This window comes from Chanodichthys erythropterus, chromosome 7 (assembly GCF_024489055.1).
Source record: "Chanodichthys erythropterus isolate Z2021 chromosome 7, ASM2448905v1, whole genome shotgun sequence".
NCBI classification, from domain to species: Eukaryota; Metazoa; Chordata; class Actinopteri; order Cypriniformes; family Xenocyprididae; genus Chanodichthys; species Chanodichthys erythropterus.
In genome coordinates, this window is record NC_090227.1 from 32825740 (window position 1) to 32844194 (window position 18455).

Sequence of the window (18455 nt, forward strand, 5' to 3'; positions counted from 1 at the left end):
AACAATCACAATATATAACAATATAACAAACCACTATATAACAATCTATGAGAAAAAAAAAAAAAAAAAAAAATCTTCGATTTGATTGTCTCTGGCTTTTGGTTTTTATTTTACTATTATTTTTTTTAAATTTGTTGTTTTTCGTTTTTCTATACTTGGTACAATCGTTTTGGCATGGAGAGAGGCATTAATTAATACAAGTGAAGAAAATCAGACCTAAGCAGTGCCAAGAAGAGAAGCTTGAGCAATGCAGCCTATCCTCGATTGCCCTCTAATGGTTTACACTAGAATAGGACTTTTATTTTGAAATGAAATATACTTCCAACTGGCGGGAAACTAAGGACCTGACAACTGAGTGTACTTACGCATGTAAGTTAGTATATATCTGTACATTCATGTAGACTGTCATTTGTGGGTGTAATATTTGATCTGTTTTGACAACGTTTCAGATGAGAAAGTCTACAGAACAGGAAGAATAGTCATTTGTGAATCCTGACAGAGGGGTCAGATAAAGAATGGTTCAAATAGTCATCTCGAGGTTGGTGTGAAAGCTAAGTTTTTCCAGATCATGATTTAAAAGTTCTCGTTGAAAATGCTTTTCGATGTGTTCTGCAGTAATGCTGGTGAAGGTCCAGCTGAATGGCTGCTGGTGGAGCTGCAGGGAGAGATGGTGTCCAGACAGAATACTGGACTAGCAGGAAATCTGATGGGGGACCTGCACTACACTAAAGAGGTTTGTCTTTCTCTAATAATTGGGCAAATTACAGCCCAAAATCTGAAAATTCTGTACTATTTAAAATACTAAATATGGATTAAATATGGAAAGAGGCAAAATTATAAAACCACTTATATACCCATTTACCTATAGTAAATTCTTGATTTGTCCTCTCTTCTAGGGAGTACCAGTCCTTATAGTTGGACATCACATCCTCTATGGAAAACAGGTCAAACTGGAAAAGCCCTTTGCTGTTCTGATGAAACACTCTGGACTTCCTCAGGATGCAGAGGAAACCATGGAAACCAACCAAGAGAAACCAACATCTTACACTGTCTCTGCCCTCATCAAAAAGAAGCTAATCTTTAAAACCCGACCCAAACCTATCATCACTAATGTGCCTAAGAAAGTATGATTTATGATATCAGAGACTCTAGGCACAGGATTCTAGATTTGTAACAGTATGTGGTTTGGAATGGTGGATTAGTATCTTCGTGCTTTTATTGTTTACATACATTGTTGTATTATTGTGTGTTTTTGACAGTAATAATATACAAATATGAATATTGTAAGAAATTGTATGTAATAGGCTTATTTGAAATTGGAAAAAAAGACTGCTCAAAAAATGCTCACTTTTGAATTGAAGTTTATTGTATCAAAACATCAGTTACAGTTGTTTGCAAAAACAATTATAAGGGAAATGTCAAACTTTAAAAGAATCCCTTCTTACATACAGCAGAATGTTGAAAAATTCATGTGAGGTTAAAAGACCATGATATCTATTTCTAGGTATTGTCCACATGTAGAAGTACAGGTTAGCTGTGACACCCAGACTAAATGCTGCCATTTCATCAACACTTGAGTAGTAGACATAAGCTGCCAGTGGCAATCTGTAAAACAACTGCATTTTTGTTAAAAAACATGTAACCTCTCCCATTATGGATTATGAATACTGTAATTTATAATTCCCTAATCTGTACAGTGTTATGAAAATAATTTAACGTTTTCCATAAAATAAAGTTTCCTAGGAAATGCAGATACACTGATACGTGTCAGGATTCTTGCATGTCTAAAATATCTTTGAATTTTACTTTACAAAAATATATATTACTTTACAATATAATGACTGATATAAACCTAGTTTTCATGGGTTAAATAAGCTTTACCATCTAAAAATGAATGTACTGATACTGTGTTTGGCAAAAAGCACAGCTTTTTTTCACTGTAAATGTGGCTGTTTCAACCTCTTGTATATTGCTCAAACCCAATTTGTATAATTATTATTCATTTTTAAGCCCCGCAATCAGGGATTTCTATTCCTGAGGAGCATATTGAAGATCAAAATTTTGGCACCCAGCCTAGAAATGAATTGCATAAAATCTTAAAACACACAAATGTGAACAATGAGATTGCAAGGTTGACTGTAAACAAATGATAGTTCAGGTTTCATAATTGCATTGTGTTATCAAAGTTATCAATGTAATGTTGCAGCCTTAAAGGAGTCCACAGCAGTTCACTGTTAAGACACAGTTATAGCACATGTAACGTACAAGTAAAAGTCAAGTGCGCAAATGTTTCATAAACTTAAAGCTCTTCTCTAACACTAGCCTCAGTGTTTATACCTCTGCCATAGTTTAATGTGTGTTTTTTGGGGTAGGGAGCAGAAATAGTTAGCGTTTGCATTCATGGAGAACTGCTACCAAAGTAAATCCACTAATTGTTGCATTAGGGGGGCTGAGGGTGGGAAAAAAAGCTGGAATAAAAATCCACTGTATACCTTTGCTCCATTAAAAGGTAATCTTTAAAACCACCTAAATTTGCATACCACAAATAAAAAGTTACTTCATGTGATTTATATTTATTTCTCTTGCTAACCGATCATTTTATTTAAATTATTAGGAATCATAAGTTTGTAAGGAAAGGGTCTTGTCAGAGTGACCATTCCGATACTCAGGGGTGAATTCAGGCTGATTGGGTCTCTTTTTGCATTTGAGATGACTAAGAAAAAGTGTCCCAATCAACCTGAATTCACCCCTATGTACTTTTCATAAATGATGATCTTCTTTTTTAATGACCATTAAAAAAATAGGTTCAGGCAGCATAACTGCATATTCATTTTCATATAACGCTCTTTATGCTTTGAAATTCACAGAACGTTCTTACAGTAAGTCAATATTTTCAGGATTGGGGGAACCAAGTTTGCCAAGTAGGTAAAAAGAAGAATACTTGGCTCATTTTTCTACCCAAACATGCTGCAACACAACATTCTAGATGCTAGAGAAAATCCTCTTTGGTTGCATGACACTATTTATTCACTGGAACTGGATGTTACTTAAAATCTTGAACTGTAAACATGTAGCCTACAGTATAGTACATCTTTGTGGAATATCATAAAACTCTCACTTAAATGCTGTTTGCTTTTTCTTCAATGTTCTATCATGTTACACCACAAACGTATCAGAAGCACCACTATTTCGAATGGTGAAATATAGAATTATGCTGGATTGTCAGATTAAAGACATTTAAATACTGACAGGGTTTGGCGAGTAAGACCAGGTTAGTGTCTTAAGCAGGTTTCTTTAAAGGAACACTCCACTTTTTTTGAAAATAGGCTCATTTTCCAACTCCCCTAGAGTTAAACAGTTGAGTTTTACCGTTTTCAAATCCATTCAGCCGATCTCCGGTTCTGGCGGTACCACTTTTAGCATAGCTTAGCATAGTTCATTGAATCTGATTAGACCGTTAGCATTGCGCTTAAAAATGACCAAAGAGTTTTGATGTTTTTCCTATTTAAAACTTGACTCTTCTGTAGTTACATCATGTACTAAGACCGACGGAAAATAAAAAGTTGTGATTTTCTAGGCTGATATGGCTAGGAACTATACTCTCATTCAGGCGTAATAATCAAGGAACTTTGCTACCGTTCCATGGCTGCAGCAGTGCAATGATATTACGCAGCGCCCGTGAGCCCCTGCTTGCACAGGGAACGTGCCTTGCAACCATGGAGATGTTTGAGAGAGACGCTGCGTAATATCATTGCGCCTGCTGCAGCCATGGAACGGCAGCAAATTTCCTTGATTATTACGCCTGAATGAGAGTATAGTTCCTAGCCATATCAGCCTAGAAAATCGCAACTTTTCATTTTCTGCCGGTCTTAGTACACGATTTAACTACAGAAGAGTCAAGTTTTAAATAGGAAAAATATCAAAACTCTGTGGTCATTTTTAAGCGCGATGCTAACGGTCTAATCAGATTCAATGAACTATGCTAAGCTATGCTAAAAGTGGTACCGCCAGAACCGGAGATCGGCTGAATGGATTCTAAAACGGTAAAACTCAACTGTTTAACTCTAGGGGAGTTGGAAAATGAGCCTATTTTCACAAAAAGTGGAGTATTCCTTTAAGTGTTGGCACACACCTCTCTAACCTTGACAGTATACACTTTGTATAATTAAATGTTCAAGCACCAATATAACACTTTAACTGAATATGACCATGTCAGCTTAAATACATTAACTCATACACTAACCTTTGGCTCTACTTTTTGTGCCCACCTTGGCTGGCGCCTCCTTAATGTGTGCTTTATAATCACGAAAAGCACCATTCCTGATTTTAACTCATGTAAATCATGGCTTTCTCAAAAACTCTTGATTGTGTCCAAAAGCTCTCATGTAGCCATAGCTAACCATGTAGCTAACATAGTTAAAATAACTAACAACTGACAGTCTTGGACTTACACATGATCCATAATTATAACCAGGATTGCAGCACCAGGTAAAGACAAGGCCATTTCATATGAGCCCTGACAGCATGTAGAGATCTTTTGGAGAGACTGGATGCTAGGCTTCGGCATAGGATAGGTGGTACTGTTCCTCTCTTTTGTTACAGCGCTTGGCCACTATGGCCAAATAGAGCACCAAAAGTATGAGCCAGTAACAGGCATAGAGGATGGTGCCTGCAATAAGAAGAGCCTTCTCAGTCTCAGTGAAGGGCTCTTGCACCTCGCAGTAAATGGTGTAAACCACACCACCGAGCAGTATGGCCGCCCACACGGTCACGGGCACAGCTCCAATAAGGTTTACCACTATCTTTTTCCTGCCTGATGTGCCCCAACCTGCTTTGTTAATAGTCAACAGGGCAAAGATCTTGGCAGGCAGCAAGCTTGACATGTAGAGTAGAGAGTACAATGACATGAAGATCATCACAAGGCTTCCCCGCAGGAAGCAGGCATAGGTGGCCTTCACCATGCCCACCAGCTGGACTGTCAACAAGAAGAGCAAGATGTTCCACAACCGACCTCGGTAGAACAGATGGATGACTGTAGCCACCAGAAAGAAGGGGAAGAACCCAGTGACCACAGATTCATAAGTCATCCAGAGGCTGTGCTTGTGGAACCAAAGCGCATTGTAGAGCCACTCTCGAAAGTAAGACTTGCTCCAGCGGGTCTGCTGGTTGAGCCAGCGCAGATATTGCGTGGGGGTCTCGGTTTGGCATTGCGAGCGTGCCGTGAACTTGGTTTTGTAGCCGAAGCTGAGGACGCGGTTGGTGAGGTGCCGATCATCACCAAAGCTGCACTTGCTTCCTAGGAAGGTCTGGTGGTACCAGGGCTCCAGGAACTGTTGGAGGAGAGAGTTGCGGTACATTCCCAGAGGTCCACTGATGCACTGCACACACCCAAAGTAAGACTGGCAAGCCCGCTCTATGTTGAACGCCATCCAATACCGGACACTGCTCAGGAAGGAGATCCAGGAGTCGTACTTGTTCAGAATCTGAAAGAGACAATGAATGTGGGTAATCTATGAAGAAGAAACCAACTGGAAAACGTGTTTGTTATTTTGAATTTTTAAAACTCTTTGGATAGCCAATACTAAAATAGGCAAATTTCTCACCTGAACATCTCCTCCCACCCCACCCACTTCCGGATCCTCCTCTAGAACCTTCAGCATCTCAATGGTGCATGCTGGATCAAGTACAGTGTCTGAATCACATACCTGCAAAACCAAGAGATATATACTATGATTTAGAACACTTCTGCAACTATTTACTATTATATGCAACTATTTACTCCTTTTCAGTTATTTGGGGCTTATGTTGACAATGACTGTGAACAATGCAAGGACTGTTGCAAAGGAACTAGTTGCATCATAGACATTGGCTCACAGATGTTTCAAGGTCATCTTTCTGAAGATATCAATCCTATGCTGAAACAATGAAAAGTTGATGACAGCGCCCAGGTGTGCTCAGTACTACAGGTGAAGGTAAGTAATAACCTTTGACCTCAATGCTGCATGGATTCATATTACAGTGACGGTGATTGAACTCTGGGGTGATGGCAGAGTTTGAAGAGTGACAGTAAATTGTGTGCTCGATAATTACAAAATCCAATGTTTTTTAAAGTCAAAGCTATTTGGCCCATCCAAGAGCAACAAGTAAACAAGTCTTGTAGGGGTACTTGTCTTGTTATTGTGCAAACATTTATTCAAGCATTACTTTTTCTGTTTTATTGAATTTTTAGGTTGTTAATGGTGTCTAGACTTACTTGTATGTAATCCACAGTATCTCCCAGTGCTTTGAAGGCTGTATACATCACCTCTCTCTTTCCGCCCCACTCCTGCATGATGCAGGAGTAACGGCAGCTCCGCACCACCCTGGCCACGCGTGCAGCCTCCTCGGCATGCAACAAGCCTTTCCCTCCTCCTCCATCCCCGTCGCAATGGTAATTCCCCTTCCACACCACACAGCCTGTCTGCTCCACTCCCCCCATCACCTCCTGGAAGATGTCCATCATGTAGGAATCTTCCTGCCGATTCCCATCCACCACCAGGACCACTTTAAGCCCGGGAAAAGAAATGCGGCGAATGCTCCGCAGACACTTGCGTAGGTAGTCCGGATCTTCCTGATAGGCTGCGATGCAGAGGGCAACAGTACGTCGCAGGTGCTGAGGTCTGGAGGGGCCACGCATTTGTCGGTGCTCCAGAAAGGCGAAGAGGCTCTGCAGGAGGAGGTGGAGGGATAGAAAGGCACCGTACAAGCCAAAGGACAGGTGGTGCTGCTCGGTGTGAATGAACTGGTAACCGGTCACATAGGCCAGTAGGATAGCAAAAAGGACCACTGCTGCAAATAGGGTGGTGATGAAGATCCGCACCGCAGTGCCAAATCGAGAGGGCATCTGAAGAGGGAAAAGAAAAGATATGATAACTAAGGGTAGAGTGAAACATCTTTACCTTTTCTTCTTCTCTCTCCTTATCTGACCATTTTCTCTTTTCCCCCCCTCACACCAGTAACTACTTCTCTACACTCTAAAAAAATGCTGGGTTAAAAAAAAAAACATGTTGGGTTGAAAATGGACAAACCCAGCGATTGGGTTATTTTAACCCAGATGTTGTTGAGTATCTGGGCAGTTTTATTTAACCCAACTATTGATTAAAAATGACTATATAGCTGGCTTAAAATGAACACAAAATAGGTTGGAAATTAAAAATCAGACACAATTACTAGAGGCAACAATAATAATCAAAAGGTGAACATTTATTAATAAGCAATTTAATAAATGTTTATTGATTAATCATTAAATCTATTGATGAATGTTCATTTATTCTACATATTAATAAATGTTCATAAATTTGTTAATAAATTTACAACATACTTTGGGTTCATTTTAAGCAAACAATACAATAGTTTTGCAAGCAGCAAGCAAACAATTTAAAAATTAAATAAATAGAATTACCCAGCAGGTTGGGCAAACATTTAACCAAACCGCTGGGTTTATCCATTTTCAACATAACTTGGGTTGTTTTTAAACCTTTTTAGAGTGTACAGTGGAACAGTTTTGAAAAAGCACAAATCCAAAAATAGCAAATATAAAAAATATCCTAGTAGATAGTGAAAGACAGAGATCGAATGTATTTTAGTAATAAGAATTTTATTTGAACTCAAATTAAAGTGTCTCATCAACTGGTCATAATTCATCCCAAAATCAAAAGGAAAAAAAGAAAAAGAAATTAACATAAAATAACATAACAGAAATTAATAGAAATAAAAAAGAAAATAAATTATATTTTGATTAAATAAAATGATTGATTTTTAGGACCATTAAGATTTTTGGCAATTACACATTTACTTCCAAATTATCATTAATGTATTTTATCCACATATTTTACTTTTGAGTTTGTTTGTAATCCCCAATGTAATTATCCCCATTTTTTATTCTTATTATATTCTATTTAATAAAAATAATTTTGTATAGGCAGAATTATTATTATTTTATATAAAATTTGAATAAATTAAAGACACTACAACAAATACCATGATGTATATAGTACCTACTTTTTTAATAATATAATATTGCCTAATATGTTTGCATTATGGTAATGAGAATGGGAATTGTTTCACATTAGAGTAATAAGAACTGGGGGAAAAGAAGAAAAAAAAAGAAAGAAAAATCCTATCTTGGGCTTCATTTTCATGATATAAGGTATCATTTAATTGTATTATTTTTTATTTTGACATGCTTTGTGAGATTCCCCCATTAAGAGAAGGGGTCAAACCAAGAATGATTCAAAATTTTGAATTCATTACAAACACAACTGGCAACAACTGACACTGTGACAATATTAGAACACTAGAAACCTCATGTGAAACTCTCTCTCAGTCACTCTCTCTTTGTCTTTCTCACTTTTTTCCCCATTCTCTCAGGTTAATGACTTTAATTAAAGGCTAGGCCGAGTTTGGCAGGTAATCAGTGGCACCTAGACTAGGGAACAATCCCCCCCTTTCATTCATTCAATTGCCTCCTGCTCCCCCTCTCGTAGAAGAAAGAACCGCTTCACTCAGTGGCCTTATATCATAACAGCCACCGCAACGGAGAAGAGTGGCAGAAATAACGCTGACTTCCACTGAAGTGGCTGTTTATTTTTCTATCACAGTAACTGACTGTTCCCACAGTTATTTACAGTTGTGCCAGACCAGTACTCAACTGATTTACATCTTATAATTCCAAGAAATACATAACTGTACCTTTCATATTAGCAATTTGGGTTTCACGTTACATGCAACAAGCAATGTATCTGAAGTTAGAACTGCCATAAATCCTAAATATTGCTTGTACACTATAATGGATGTTTCCCTTTCTCGCGTTATCCTACACACCTTGTGATGTGAACAAAGACAACATAGACCCTGAGGGTGAGATAGAGACAGCAGGCAGATACTGAGTGTTATGTTTGACCCTAATTAGAGGGAATCTTCCTCCGGGGGCTTGTTAGCTCAAAGGGACGGACATGAAGAAGGGCCCCATGTCATACTCAACAAGACACCAACCATCACAAACAAACCCACTACCATATGTGTGATGAAAGGTGTTCACACTGCAGCCTTTGATCACTTGGTAGGATTGTTAAGTCAACTCAAGATGCATATTCCAGAATAGTGGCAAATGCATGTACTGAGGTGTCACACAAGGTGATCTATAAGACATTTAACCTTTAAATTAACTATTTAGGACAATAAAACATCAGAATGTTAATATCTGCATCCTGTGTATGTCCGAGTATATGTCAGTATCTAACCTAATGACTGAAGATGAGTACTATTTCAACTTTCCACGAATAAAAGAGGTCAGAGGTCAATAGTTACTCACTGTTGTCATGATGAGATATTCACAGCCCGGGTGGAGATCAATCCATGAGAGCTCAATAATCTCAGATCCTTAGTTTGCTTTTAATAATTCTATTCCATAAGCTTCCCAGTGATTAACAGAGGACATTGTTCTCAGGTCTGTTTCTCTTGTGATTGATGGTAGGGATGATCATGGGTAATCATGCATTCTCAGCCTAGACAGAAGCAGGTGGTCTCAGATGAAACAGAAGTAGACAGGATCCAAAAATGCTGTATGAAGTCACAGGTGCATTGCGGGTTGGCAGGGGGGTGTCCAGCTAAAGCCTCTTGCCCAGTGTATTCTCAGGTGTGGACCAGATAGAATGAGGACTTTGGATGCAAGGCAGGACACTGACAAAGGGAGGATGTGGGAGAGGAATGAAGGGGGGCTGGGAATCACCAGGACTGAAGAGGGAGGGCAGCAGGTGAGAGGAAATGAGATGAATGGCTGGAAGGCAGAGCATGATGAGTTTGGGTGAATTAAGAATGTACTAGTACACTATACTAATATGCATTATAAATATAATGATCAACTGAAGTAATGATCAATTGAGACCCAGATATAAATCACTTTTAAACTTATAAACCGCTCTCTCCATAGATGTGATTGGTCACAGCTCTTCAACTAAAAGTCCTGGTTTATACACTCAGTTTCTTTACATTGTTAATGGGCCAATGACGTGATAATTTTTTTATTTTTTTTGGTCTGGATCTTTTTTGGTCGAAATTTAAAACGTCGTTAAATTTCGAGAACAAATTCGTTAAATTATGAGAAAAAAGTTGTTAAATTACGAGAAAAAATTTGTTAAATTATGAGAAAAAAGTTGTTAAATTACAAGAACAAATTTGTTAAATTATGAGAAAAAAGTCATTAAATTACGAGAACAAATTCGTTAAATTACGAATTTGTTCTCATAATTTAACGACTTTTTTCTCGTAATTTAATGACTTTATTCTCAACATTTTATCTCGACTTTTTTCTCAAAATTTAACGAGTTTCTTCTCGTAATTTAACGAGTTTATTCTCAACATTTTATCTCGAGTTTTTTCGAAATTTTCAAGTGTTTAAAAAATACATTAAAAATTATATTTATACAAAAATGTAAATAACTTAAATACATCTTGTCAGTTTCTGATTTTAAAATAAAATATAGAGTAACTTTATGGAAAATAAATAAAATAAAATAAAATAAAATAAAATAAAATAAAATAAAATAAAATAAAATAAAATTAAAATAAAATAAAATGCTGATATTCTTGGAAAATACTGCAAAATATTAACAAAACTAATAAAATATTTTATTTAATTTTAAAATATCATTACAGGTAATATTTATAAAGTAAAACAGTAAAATATTTAATTTAAAATATTACTGATATTTGTTAAGTTTTGTCACATTAAATGAATATCAACAAACACAAAGATTACATTAATTCCAAGAATTTGTGAATTTGTAAATTAAAATTTAGAAATCCTCTCACATCTAACATTCAAATGGCCCAAAACCAGGTATTTCTTATTTTTTTAATAATTAAATGCTCACATTCATTTATATAGAACTGAAAGAAGAAAACACACACACACACACACACACACACACACACACACACACACACACACACACACACACACACACACACACACACACACACACACACACACACACACACACACACACACACACACACACACACACACACACACACAGTACTTGCAGCAGGCTAGAGTCCTGTGTTGGGCTGTAGCAAATTGTACAAACACTTTTGAAACTTTCACTAGACCCTTGTGTTGTCACTGTATGATGAAATGGAAAGCTAAACAGACGTCATTTTCCTTAATCAAGCCATTCTGAAACCTTCCCGTTTTATTCCGTCCTGCTGCCCACTTAGTTACTCAGCCTCAAGGCACTAGCAAGGGTGCCAAGAAACCGAGGCCAATCTTAGTCCACTAGGACTAATATTGTAACAACTAAAAACACACATATGAGAATCTTAAGTCTTATCAATTCACAGATTCCCTCAATTTCTACAAATAATTTTTTTTAAGTTGCTAAATGCAGAAGTTTAGAGCCTTGCACAAACACAAGCTTACAGTAGCCTATTTGTGCAAAAAACACCTACCCAACCTAAAATTCCATGCTTTGACTCTCTCTCTCAATTTTGTATCACACACACAAATAACCACACAATGAACATATGACAGAGCTCTTATGCAGCATGCTTTCATATTTCATCCACTTCCCACAATAAACACTGACAAAAGACAAAACTCAAGTTGAAATAAATGTCTCTTACCTTCCCAGCCCCGCAGCTGTGACGGTGGTCTCTCTCTCTCTCTCTTCTCTGGTGGAGTCAGTGTGTGCGAGTGTGTGTCTGCCAGGCGTCTGCTCCGCTCCTCTCCACCACAGTGGAGCACAGCACCGTCCTTGTTCAGCCTCCAGCTCACACTACATCTTTATTCCAGCCACACTTAATTCAGGAGATCCCTTATCCAAAAATACAGCACCATCACCCTCCTCCTCCTCTGCTTCCCTCCCCTTCTTTTTGTGTCTCTTCCCTCCCTCTCCTCCCGGAGATTCCCGAGGCATGAAGACCTCCGATATCAGCTCTGAATTAAGTTCTCACCTGGCGTGAGGAGGAGGACGGGGGTCCGCCGGTGGACCTCATGCCTCTGTGTCAGTCCTGTACTGCAGTGGCATCGTTCTGCAGTGCAGCCAAAATCCTTCAAGGTCCCTTCTCTGTGCTTTTTTCCCTGCTCTGCAGTGCAGCCAGCCTTCAACAAGACTCTGGACTGTTTGAGCAGGCACCCTCTCCTCTTGGCTACACACACACCCTCTCAATGCATCCTTTATTGGGTTATTTATTTATCTATCACCCCTCCCTGCACCCCTCCTGCTGGCAGCCTGCAGGTCCAACACCGGCGGATGAAGAGATCTGCGAGAGAAGGAAGAGAAAGATCGACTGCAGCAGGCTCGGACTTAATCAATATCCACGGCATCTCCAAACATTCCGATCTCAGCTTCATCTTCCCGCAGCACCCAATGAAAACTTGAACTGTTTTCGGAACGACCCTTCCGAAATTCAACAGCCAGGTAAAACACGCTTACGCCCTTTCTCTTTCCAACTCTGCTGCATGGCAGGAAGAGTAATTAGCGTAATGGCTCTTTCATGGCTGAGTAGCAGACGTGGGAAGGTTATTATGGGGTTTGCGGGGAAGGAAGGCGAAAGTGTGACTCTCCACTAGATAGCTCCATCGGCTTGGCTTCAGTGCTGCGCAGTGGTGTCACTGATTTACCCCTTACTGTGGGAACGTCCTTGGATCTTAACCAGAGAAGCAATTATCAGAGACACCTCAAGAGCCTTGTGAGGTTCCTCTGCAGAAACACTGACACAAAGTTTATGACTTCCAACTGGGAAGCTGGCCACTACACGGCAGTTGTATTAGTTGTATTACACTTCCTGAATATGGGTTTAAATACAGGTGCAATGAACAATAGCTGACTTATCAAAACATGGATGTCAAAATCTATTCTCTCTCTGACTCTTAGACTTAAACATTGTGTGCCTTTAAAGGGATAGTTCACCCAAAAATAAATGTTCTCACCCTCAAGTTGTTACAAACCTGCATGAATTTTTCTTCCGCTGGACACAAAAGATGATATTTGGAAGAATGTCGGAAACCAAACTACGGAAGAGGATTAGGGCCAAGCAATAATAAAAAAATAAAACCATCGAGATTAAAGTTGTTAAATTTCGAGAAAAAGGTCAAGATAAAATGTTGAGAATAAACTCATTAAATTACGAGAACAAATTCGTTAAATTACGAGGACAAATTCGTTTAATTATGAGAAAAATGTTGAGAATAAAGTCGTTAAATTACGAGAACAAATTCAATAAATTATGAGAAAAATGTCATTAAATTTCGAGAAAAAAGTCGAGATAAAATGTTGAGAATAAAGTCATTAAATTATGAGAAAAAAGTCGTTAAATTACGAGGACAAATTCGTTTAATTATGAGAAAAATGTTGAGAATAAAGTCATTAAATTACGAGAAAAAGGTCGTTAAATTACGAGAACAAATTCAATAAATTATGAGAAAAATGTCGTTAAATTTCGAGAAAAAAGTCGAGATAAAATGTTGAGAATAAAGTCATTAAATTACGAGAAAAAGGTCGTTAAATTACGAAAACAAATTCGATAAATTATGAGAAAAATGTCGTTAAATTTCGAGAAAAAAAGTCGAGATAAAATGTTGAGAATAAAGTCATTAAATTATGAGAAAAAAGTCGTTAAATTACGAGGACAAATTCGTTTAATTATGAGAAAAATGTTGAGAATAAAGTCATTAAATTACGAGAAAAAGGTCGTTAAATTACGAGAACAAATTCAATAAATTATGAGAAAAATGTCGTTAAATTTCGAGAAAAAAGTCGAGATAAAATGTTGAGAATAAAGTCATTAAATTACGAGAAAAAGGTCGTTAAATTACGAAAACAAATTCGATAAATTATGAGAAAAATGTCGTTAAATTTCGAGAAAAAAAGTCGAGATAAAATGTTGAGAATAAAGTCATTAAATTATGAGAAAAAAGTCGTTAAATTACGAGAACAAATTCGTTAAATAACGAATTTGTTCTCATAATTTAACAACTTTTTTTCTCGTAATTTAATGACTTTTTTCTCGTAATTTAATGACTTTATTCTCAACATTTTATCTCGACTTTTTTCTCGAAATTTAACATTTTTTTTCTCGTAATTTAATGAGTTTATTCTCAACATTTTATTTCGAGTTTTTTCTCAAAATTTAACAAGTTTTTTCTAGAAATTTTCAAGTGTTTAAAAAATACATTAAAAATTTAATTTATACAAAAATGTAAATAACTTAAATACATCTTGTCAGTTTCTGAATTTAAAAACAAAAATGTATAGTAACTTTATGGAAAATAAAAATAAAATAAAATAAAATAAAATATTCTTGGAAAATACTGCAAAATATTAACAAAACTAATAAAACATTTTATTTAATTTTAAAATATCATTACAGGTAATATTTATAAAGTAAAACAGTAAAATATTTAATTTAAAATATTATTGATATTTGTTACGTTTTGTCACATTAAATTAATATCAACCACCACAAAGATTACATTAATTTTTTTTCACATAGAGTTTTTTCTCTTAATTTAACGAGTTTATTCTCAACATTTTATTTTTTTTCTCGAAATTTAACAACTTTAATCTCATAATGGTTTTATTTTTTTATTATTGCTTGGCCCTAATCCTCTTCCGTACCAAACAGTTGATGGACACCATTGACTTCCATAGTATTTTTTTTCAATACTAGGGAAAGCCATAGGATTCATTAACTGTTTAATCATATTCTTCAAAATATCATCTTTTGTGTTCAGCAGAAGAAAGAAATTAATATAGGTTTGGAACAACCTGAGGGTGAGTAATGACAACATTTATTTTTGGGTGAGCTTTCCCTTTAAGGCTACTATACAAGCATCAACATTTCAGTTAAAATAAGCATTGCTGTTTTGCACCTGGCTGGATGTTTTGTCAGGTGTAATACTGATACTAATATACAGAGTAACTGCTCCATCCATCAGTAATAATCTCTTCGCAAAGTCTTTGACAGTATCACAAAATAATGGAATTCACACTGAAGTTTGAGAGCTGAAACGTTTGTTTTTTCACATTTGTGATCAATAAAAACGTAATAAACAGATTTTTTAAAGAGTATTTATGGGCTTTTTGTGCCTTTATTCTGAGAGGACAGTAGAGAGCATTGGGCAGATAGAGGGGGGCAGGATCGGCATAGGACCTTGAGACATTTGCATCCCATGTCAGCGCACTAACCATTAGGCTATCGGTGCCGACATAAACTGATTTTTAAGTGTGAATCACCATAATCCACACTAAAATGTTAAAAAGTTGTTGGTGCTAAACAGTAAAAAAAACAAAAAACAGCAAAGTTGAACAAACTATTTCAGATTTTTTGTCTTCTTGTTTGTTATTCAAGAGTTTAGAAATTATATTTATCCTGGTTTCTCTTTTTCTCAAAGTTTCTGAACACAGAAAATGCATTGTTGAGATGAAAATGTGGTCAATATGAAATCTAAATTGGTCATATTCACCTATTTTTCTAAATAAACATTACTGATCTTATTGATAATGTTTCATTTGTGCATGTTATTCCAAAGTAAAACCTGTCTGTCTTTGTAATCTTTAATCAAAGTGTAATTACATTTACACAGTTTAAGTACATTTGGGCACAATTTAAATATTATTTTAGCAAATGCTCATTCAGTCTGGCTCCAATCTGGTATTAAATGCCCCCAATTCCTGTCCTACATTTTTTCTGCTTTATTCAGAAATACTTAAAAGGGCAGTTTACCCAAAACATTTTCCCACCCCTTCCAAATCTGTGCAAATTTCTTTGTCGGTGAAACACAACAGAAGATATCTGGAAGAATGTTGGTAACCAAACAGTTTTGATAACCACTAACCTCCATTTGTACAAAAAACAAGACATTTCTCAAAATATCATCTATATATCTATATAAATACTAGGGATGTCCAGATCCGATCATGTGATCGGAAATCGGGCCCGATCAAGTTGTTTCAGACTCGATCGGAATCGGACGTTACCTCCCGATCAGGACTCGGATATATATGTATTAGGGGTGCAACGGTTCACGGTAAAAAAAAATCGAACAGTACCGTATGGTTTGTTTAAAATAGCAACGTGGAAAACAGACAGACAGAGTTCAAATAATGTACGTTTCAGTCGATGGGTGCGCAAAACGTTACAACAACTATAATCAAAAAGCGTGGACAAAAGTCTTGCGCTTCAGCGGACAAATTCATACAAAAATTATTTCAAAATGCCCGTCTTAGCGAGTATCCTAGCAAACATAGTCGGTTATGTCTTAAGTGAACGTATATTAGTCGAGAAAGACAGCGCATGTGTAACAGTATATGTACTAGATTGTGCATGTCTTAAATGGAAAAAAACTATTCCTGCTGCCTGTTTTTAATGTTAAATCAAATAACAAAAAAATCACTTACTGCTCTTGACTGAATAGTTTTTGTAACTTCAATAATGATTAATCTTTATTTTATACAGTAAAGATAATATGCAGTTTTATATTTGATTACTTTATCCATTTTCTGTACCTGAAAACGACTGTTAGATACCTGAAAAACCTGAAAAGCACTGTTACTGGATCTGTTTTTTCGCTATTCTTTTTCATGTATTATAAAAGTATCGGATCGGGACTCGGTATCGGTAGATACTCAAAATCAAATGACTCGGACTCGGACTCGAGGGCAAAAAAACGTGATCGGGACATCCCTAATAAATACTAAAGACACACAAATGCTGTGTGTTATACAATGTGAACTATTTTTATCAGATTACCATTTGGTTCACCTCCGTTACCTTACAGCACATGAGGCAGACAGCAACTTGTGGCACTGCAAACTAACCCAGATGTTCAGACATGTGCTTACACTTACATTGTCTTTAAAACAGTCCTAGCAAAGGGAAAAAGAAACCGTTAACAACAGCATAATATAAACACATTAGACCAGCTTTGGAAAAATAAGCTCTCTTTATTTTATTTTAGAGACACCTCATGACCAAACTACCATTTTATGAGTTAGCATAAATGCTAACATTTGTATTTATATGGTATTTAACCAGCTCTGCTTCAGGGCAGACCCAAGAGGTCAGGATGCCATAGAGACGGTTAACATGAATGGGAAGTTTTAGTATTGTGCAGTGGGAGGAATTTTAAGAGAATGACTAATTGCCCTGTCGTATCTTACAATGATGTCATGACCTAGCCGTCTTTATATGTACCACAAACATTCGATAAAAAGCAAACAGGCATTTTATCACCAGTGCAGAACAGAGTTGAAACCAGCTACTGCAGGGCTCTTTACACAAATATATATTGTGCTTCTGGTGCCCTCTAACCTCAGTGTACCAGATAACAAAAGGGACAATGCTAGTTAATCAATGGCAAGACAGGTTTTTGTTGGTTTGAGAATGAAAATATGGGTGTGAAAAATGATTATGGGGAAGAAAAAAAAAAAAAGTATAAATTACAGATTGTAATCCTCTGTCTACAAAAATGTTGTGTAACTCCTGGAGTGCTTTCAAGGAAGTACCACAATCTTTTTCTCAAGTTTTTGCTGAGGGAAGATGAACCTCCTCATAACATCATCCAGCTCCTCCAGAGCGAGCTGAGCATGGAGTACAGCCACATCATCTGGGTCCGACCGCACCACCCACTTCAGAGCCCGATACAGCTCCAACAAAACATCCCCAAGAACCTGAAAAAGCAGAAGGGGAGACAGAAAGCACTAAGTGAGCAGATGTTTTACTGTACAACTTAAAGCGAGAAAAAGAACAAACAAGGAGGAGAAAATAATGAGTACAGTATATGTCTCTTGAGGCAGACGGTCTCTTGACCTTCTCCCTTACAGCAGGAGAACGCTTTTGTAAGCAGTCAGCTGTTTTAGGCTCACACTAAGCACTGAGGCACTGAGACTTATGGTTTACCTGAACGAGCCATCTCATTACTCACTGCAACAGCTGTACAGAGTAACAACCGTTGTTCATAACAGAAGGACCTCTGTCAAGCTCCATCCTGGGAAACTCAACAGACGGCGGTGACAGACATGACTTCGCACCCGGGCCAATGCCAAAGCGCAGGCCAGAAACAGCACTGTCTGAAGCGGAGTCTAGTAAAACCTGTCCTATAAAGTGCATGTGCAAATATTTCAAAGATCAGGGTACTAACTAGGGTGTACAATGGTGCTGTAAATCAGGGGGTCAAAAGTATAAAAGGTCAATTGCAGCAGCAGTGGCCAGTTCAGTCTGCTCTGAGGTCATGGGATCAGTTCATGTGTGTTTATGGAGGGAATTTAAGATGTGTTGTATGAGGACAAACTCCAAAAAAATCCAAGTGTTGCAAAGTGAAGTAGTAAGGACAAAGCAGAAGATTTAGCATCCTGACATTTTGTGTCAACCTCTCTGCAAAATTAAATATATCATCTTATTACAAAAAAATA

The 18455-nt window shown here is 37.0% G+C and overlaps 3 protein-coding genes across 6 annotated transcripts in view; 1 reads left to right on the forward strand and 2 right to left on the reverse strand.

The window, feature by feature from the left end:
- The first annotated feature begins 319 nt into the window (after positions 1-319).
- Positions 320-2644, forward strand: chtf8 (CTF8, chromosome transmission fidelity factor 8 homolog (S. cerevisiae)). Of its 3 annotated transcripts, none has more exons than XM_067389247.1 (4): positions 320-369; positions 450-538; positions 616-733; positions 897-2644. In XM_067389247.1, the coding sequence occupies exons 2-4, from the start codon at positions 516-518 to the stop codon at positions 1128-1130; spliced, it is 375 nt and encodes a 124-aa protein (XP_067245348.1). In that variant the 5' UTR covers positions 320-369; positions 450-515; the 3' UTR covers positions 1131-2644. The 3 variants fall into 3 exon arrangements, with proteins under 3 accessions (XP_067245348.1, XP_067245350.1, XP_067245349.1); XM_067389249.1 differs by having other exon boundaries at positions 354-373; XM_067389248.1 differs by lacking the exon at positions 320-369 and having other exon boundaries at positions 399-538.
- A 1473-nt stretch (positions 2645-4117) lies between these two features.
- has3 (hyaluronan synthase 3) lies at positions 4118-13075 on the reverse strand. Of its 2 annotated transcripts, XM_067390267.1 has the most exons (5): positions 11665-13075; positions 9353-9817; positions 6254-6883; positions 5604-5705; positions 4118-5483 (listed from the first exon to the last, which is right to left on the reverse strand). In XM_067390267.1, exons 2-5 carry the CDS (start codon positions 9359-9361, stop codon positions 4554-4556), a joined length of 1671 nt encoding a protein of 556 aa, XP_067246368.1. In that variant the 5' UTR covers positions 9362-9817; positions 11665-13075; the 3' UTR covers positions 4118-4553. The 2 variants fall into 2 exon arrangements, with proteins under 2 accessions (XP_067246368.1, XP_067246369.1); XM_067390268.1 differs by lacking the exon at positions 9353-9817.
- Positions 13076-14760: 1685 nt separating this feature from the next.
- Positions 14761-18455, reverse strand: part of tango6 (transport and golgi organization 6 homolog (Drosophila)) — a 32184-nt gene continuing 28489 nt past the window's right edge. The window contains exon 18 of the mRNA XM_067390266.1: positions 14761-17714. Within this exon, the coding sequence (XP_067246367.1) occupies positions 17538-17714 (177 nt within the window). The 3' untranslated portion in view covers positions 14761-17537. The remainder of the gene's footprint in view (positions 17715-18455) is intronic.

Excerpts from the sequence above, each read along its gene's own strand:
- chtf8 (XM_067389247.1), top strand. The coding sequence starts at position 516 with ATGGTTCAAATAGTCATCTCGAG. Across the intron at positions 539-615 it reads GTTCAAATAGTCATCTCGAG|TAATGCTGGTGAAGGTCCAG; the intron begins GTTGGTGTGAAA and ends TGTGTTCTGCAG. Across the intron at positions 734-896 it reads ACCTGCACTACACTAAAGAG|GGAGTACCAGTCCTTATAGT; the intron begins GTTTGTCTTTCT and ends CCTCTCTTCTAG.
- has3 (XM_067390267.1), bottom strand. Across the intron at positions 5,706-6,253 it reads ATACTGTGGATTACATACAA|GTATGTGATTCAGACACTGT; the intron begins GTAAGTCTAGAC and ends TTGGTTTTGCAG. Across the intron at positions 5,484-5,603 it reads GGGTGGGAGGAGATGTTCAG|ATTCTGAACAAGTACGACTC; the intron begins GTGAGAAATTTG and ends TGTCTCTTTCAG.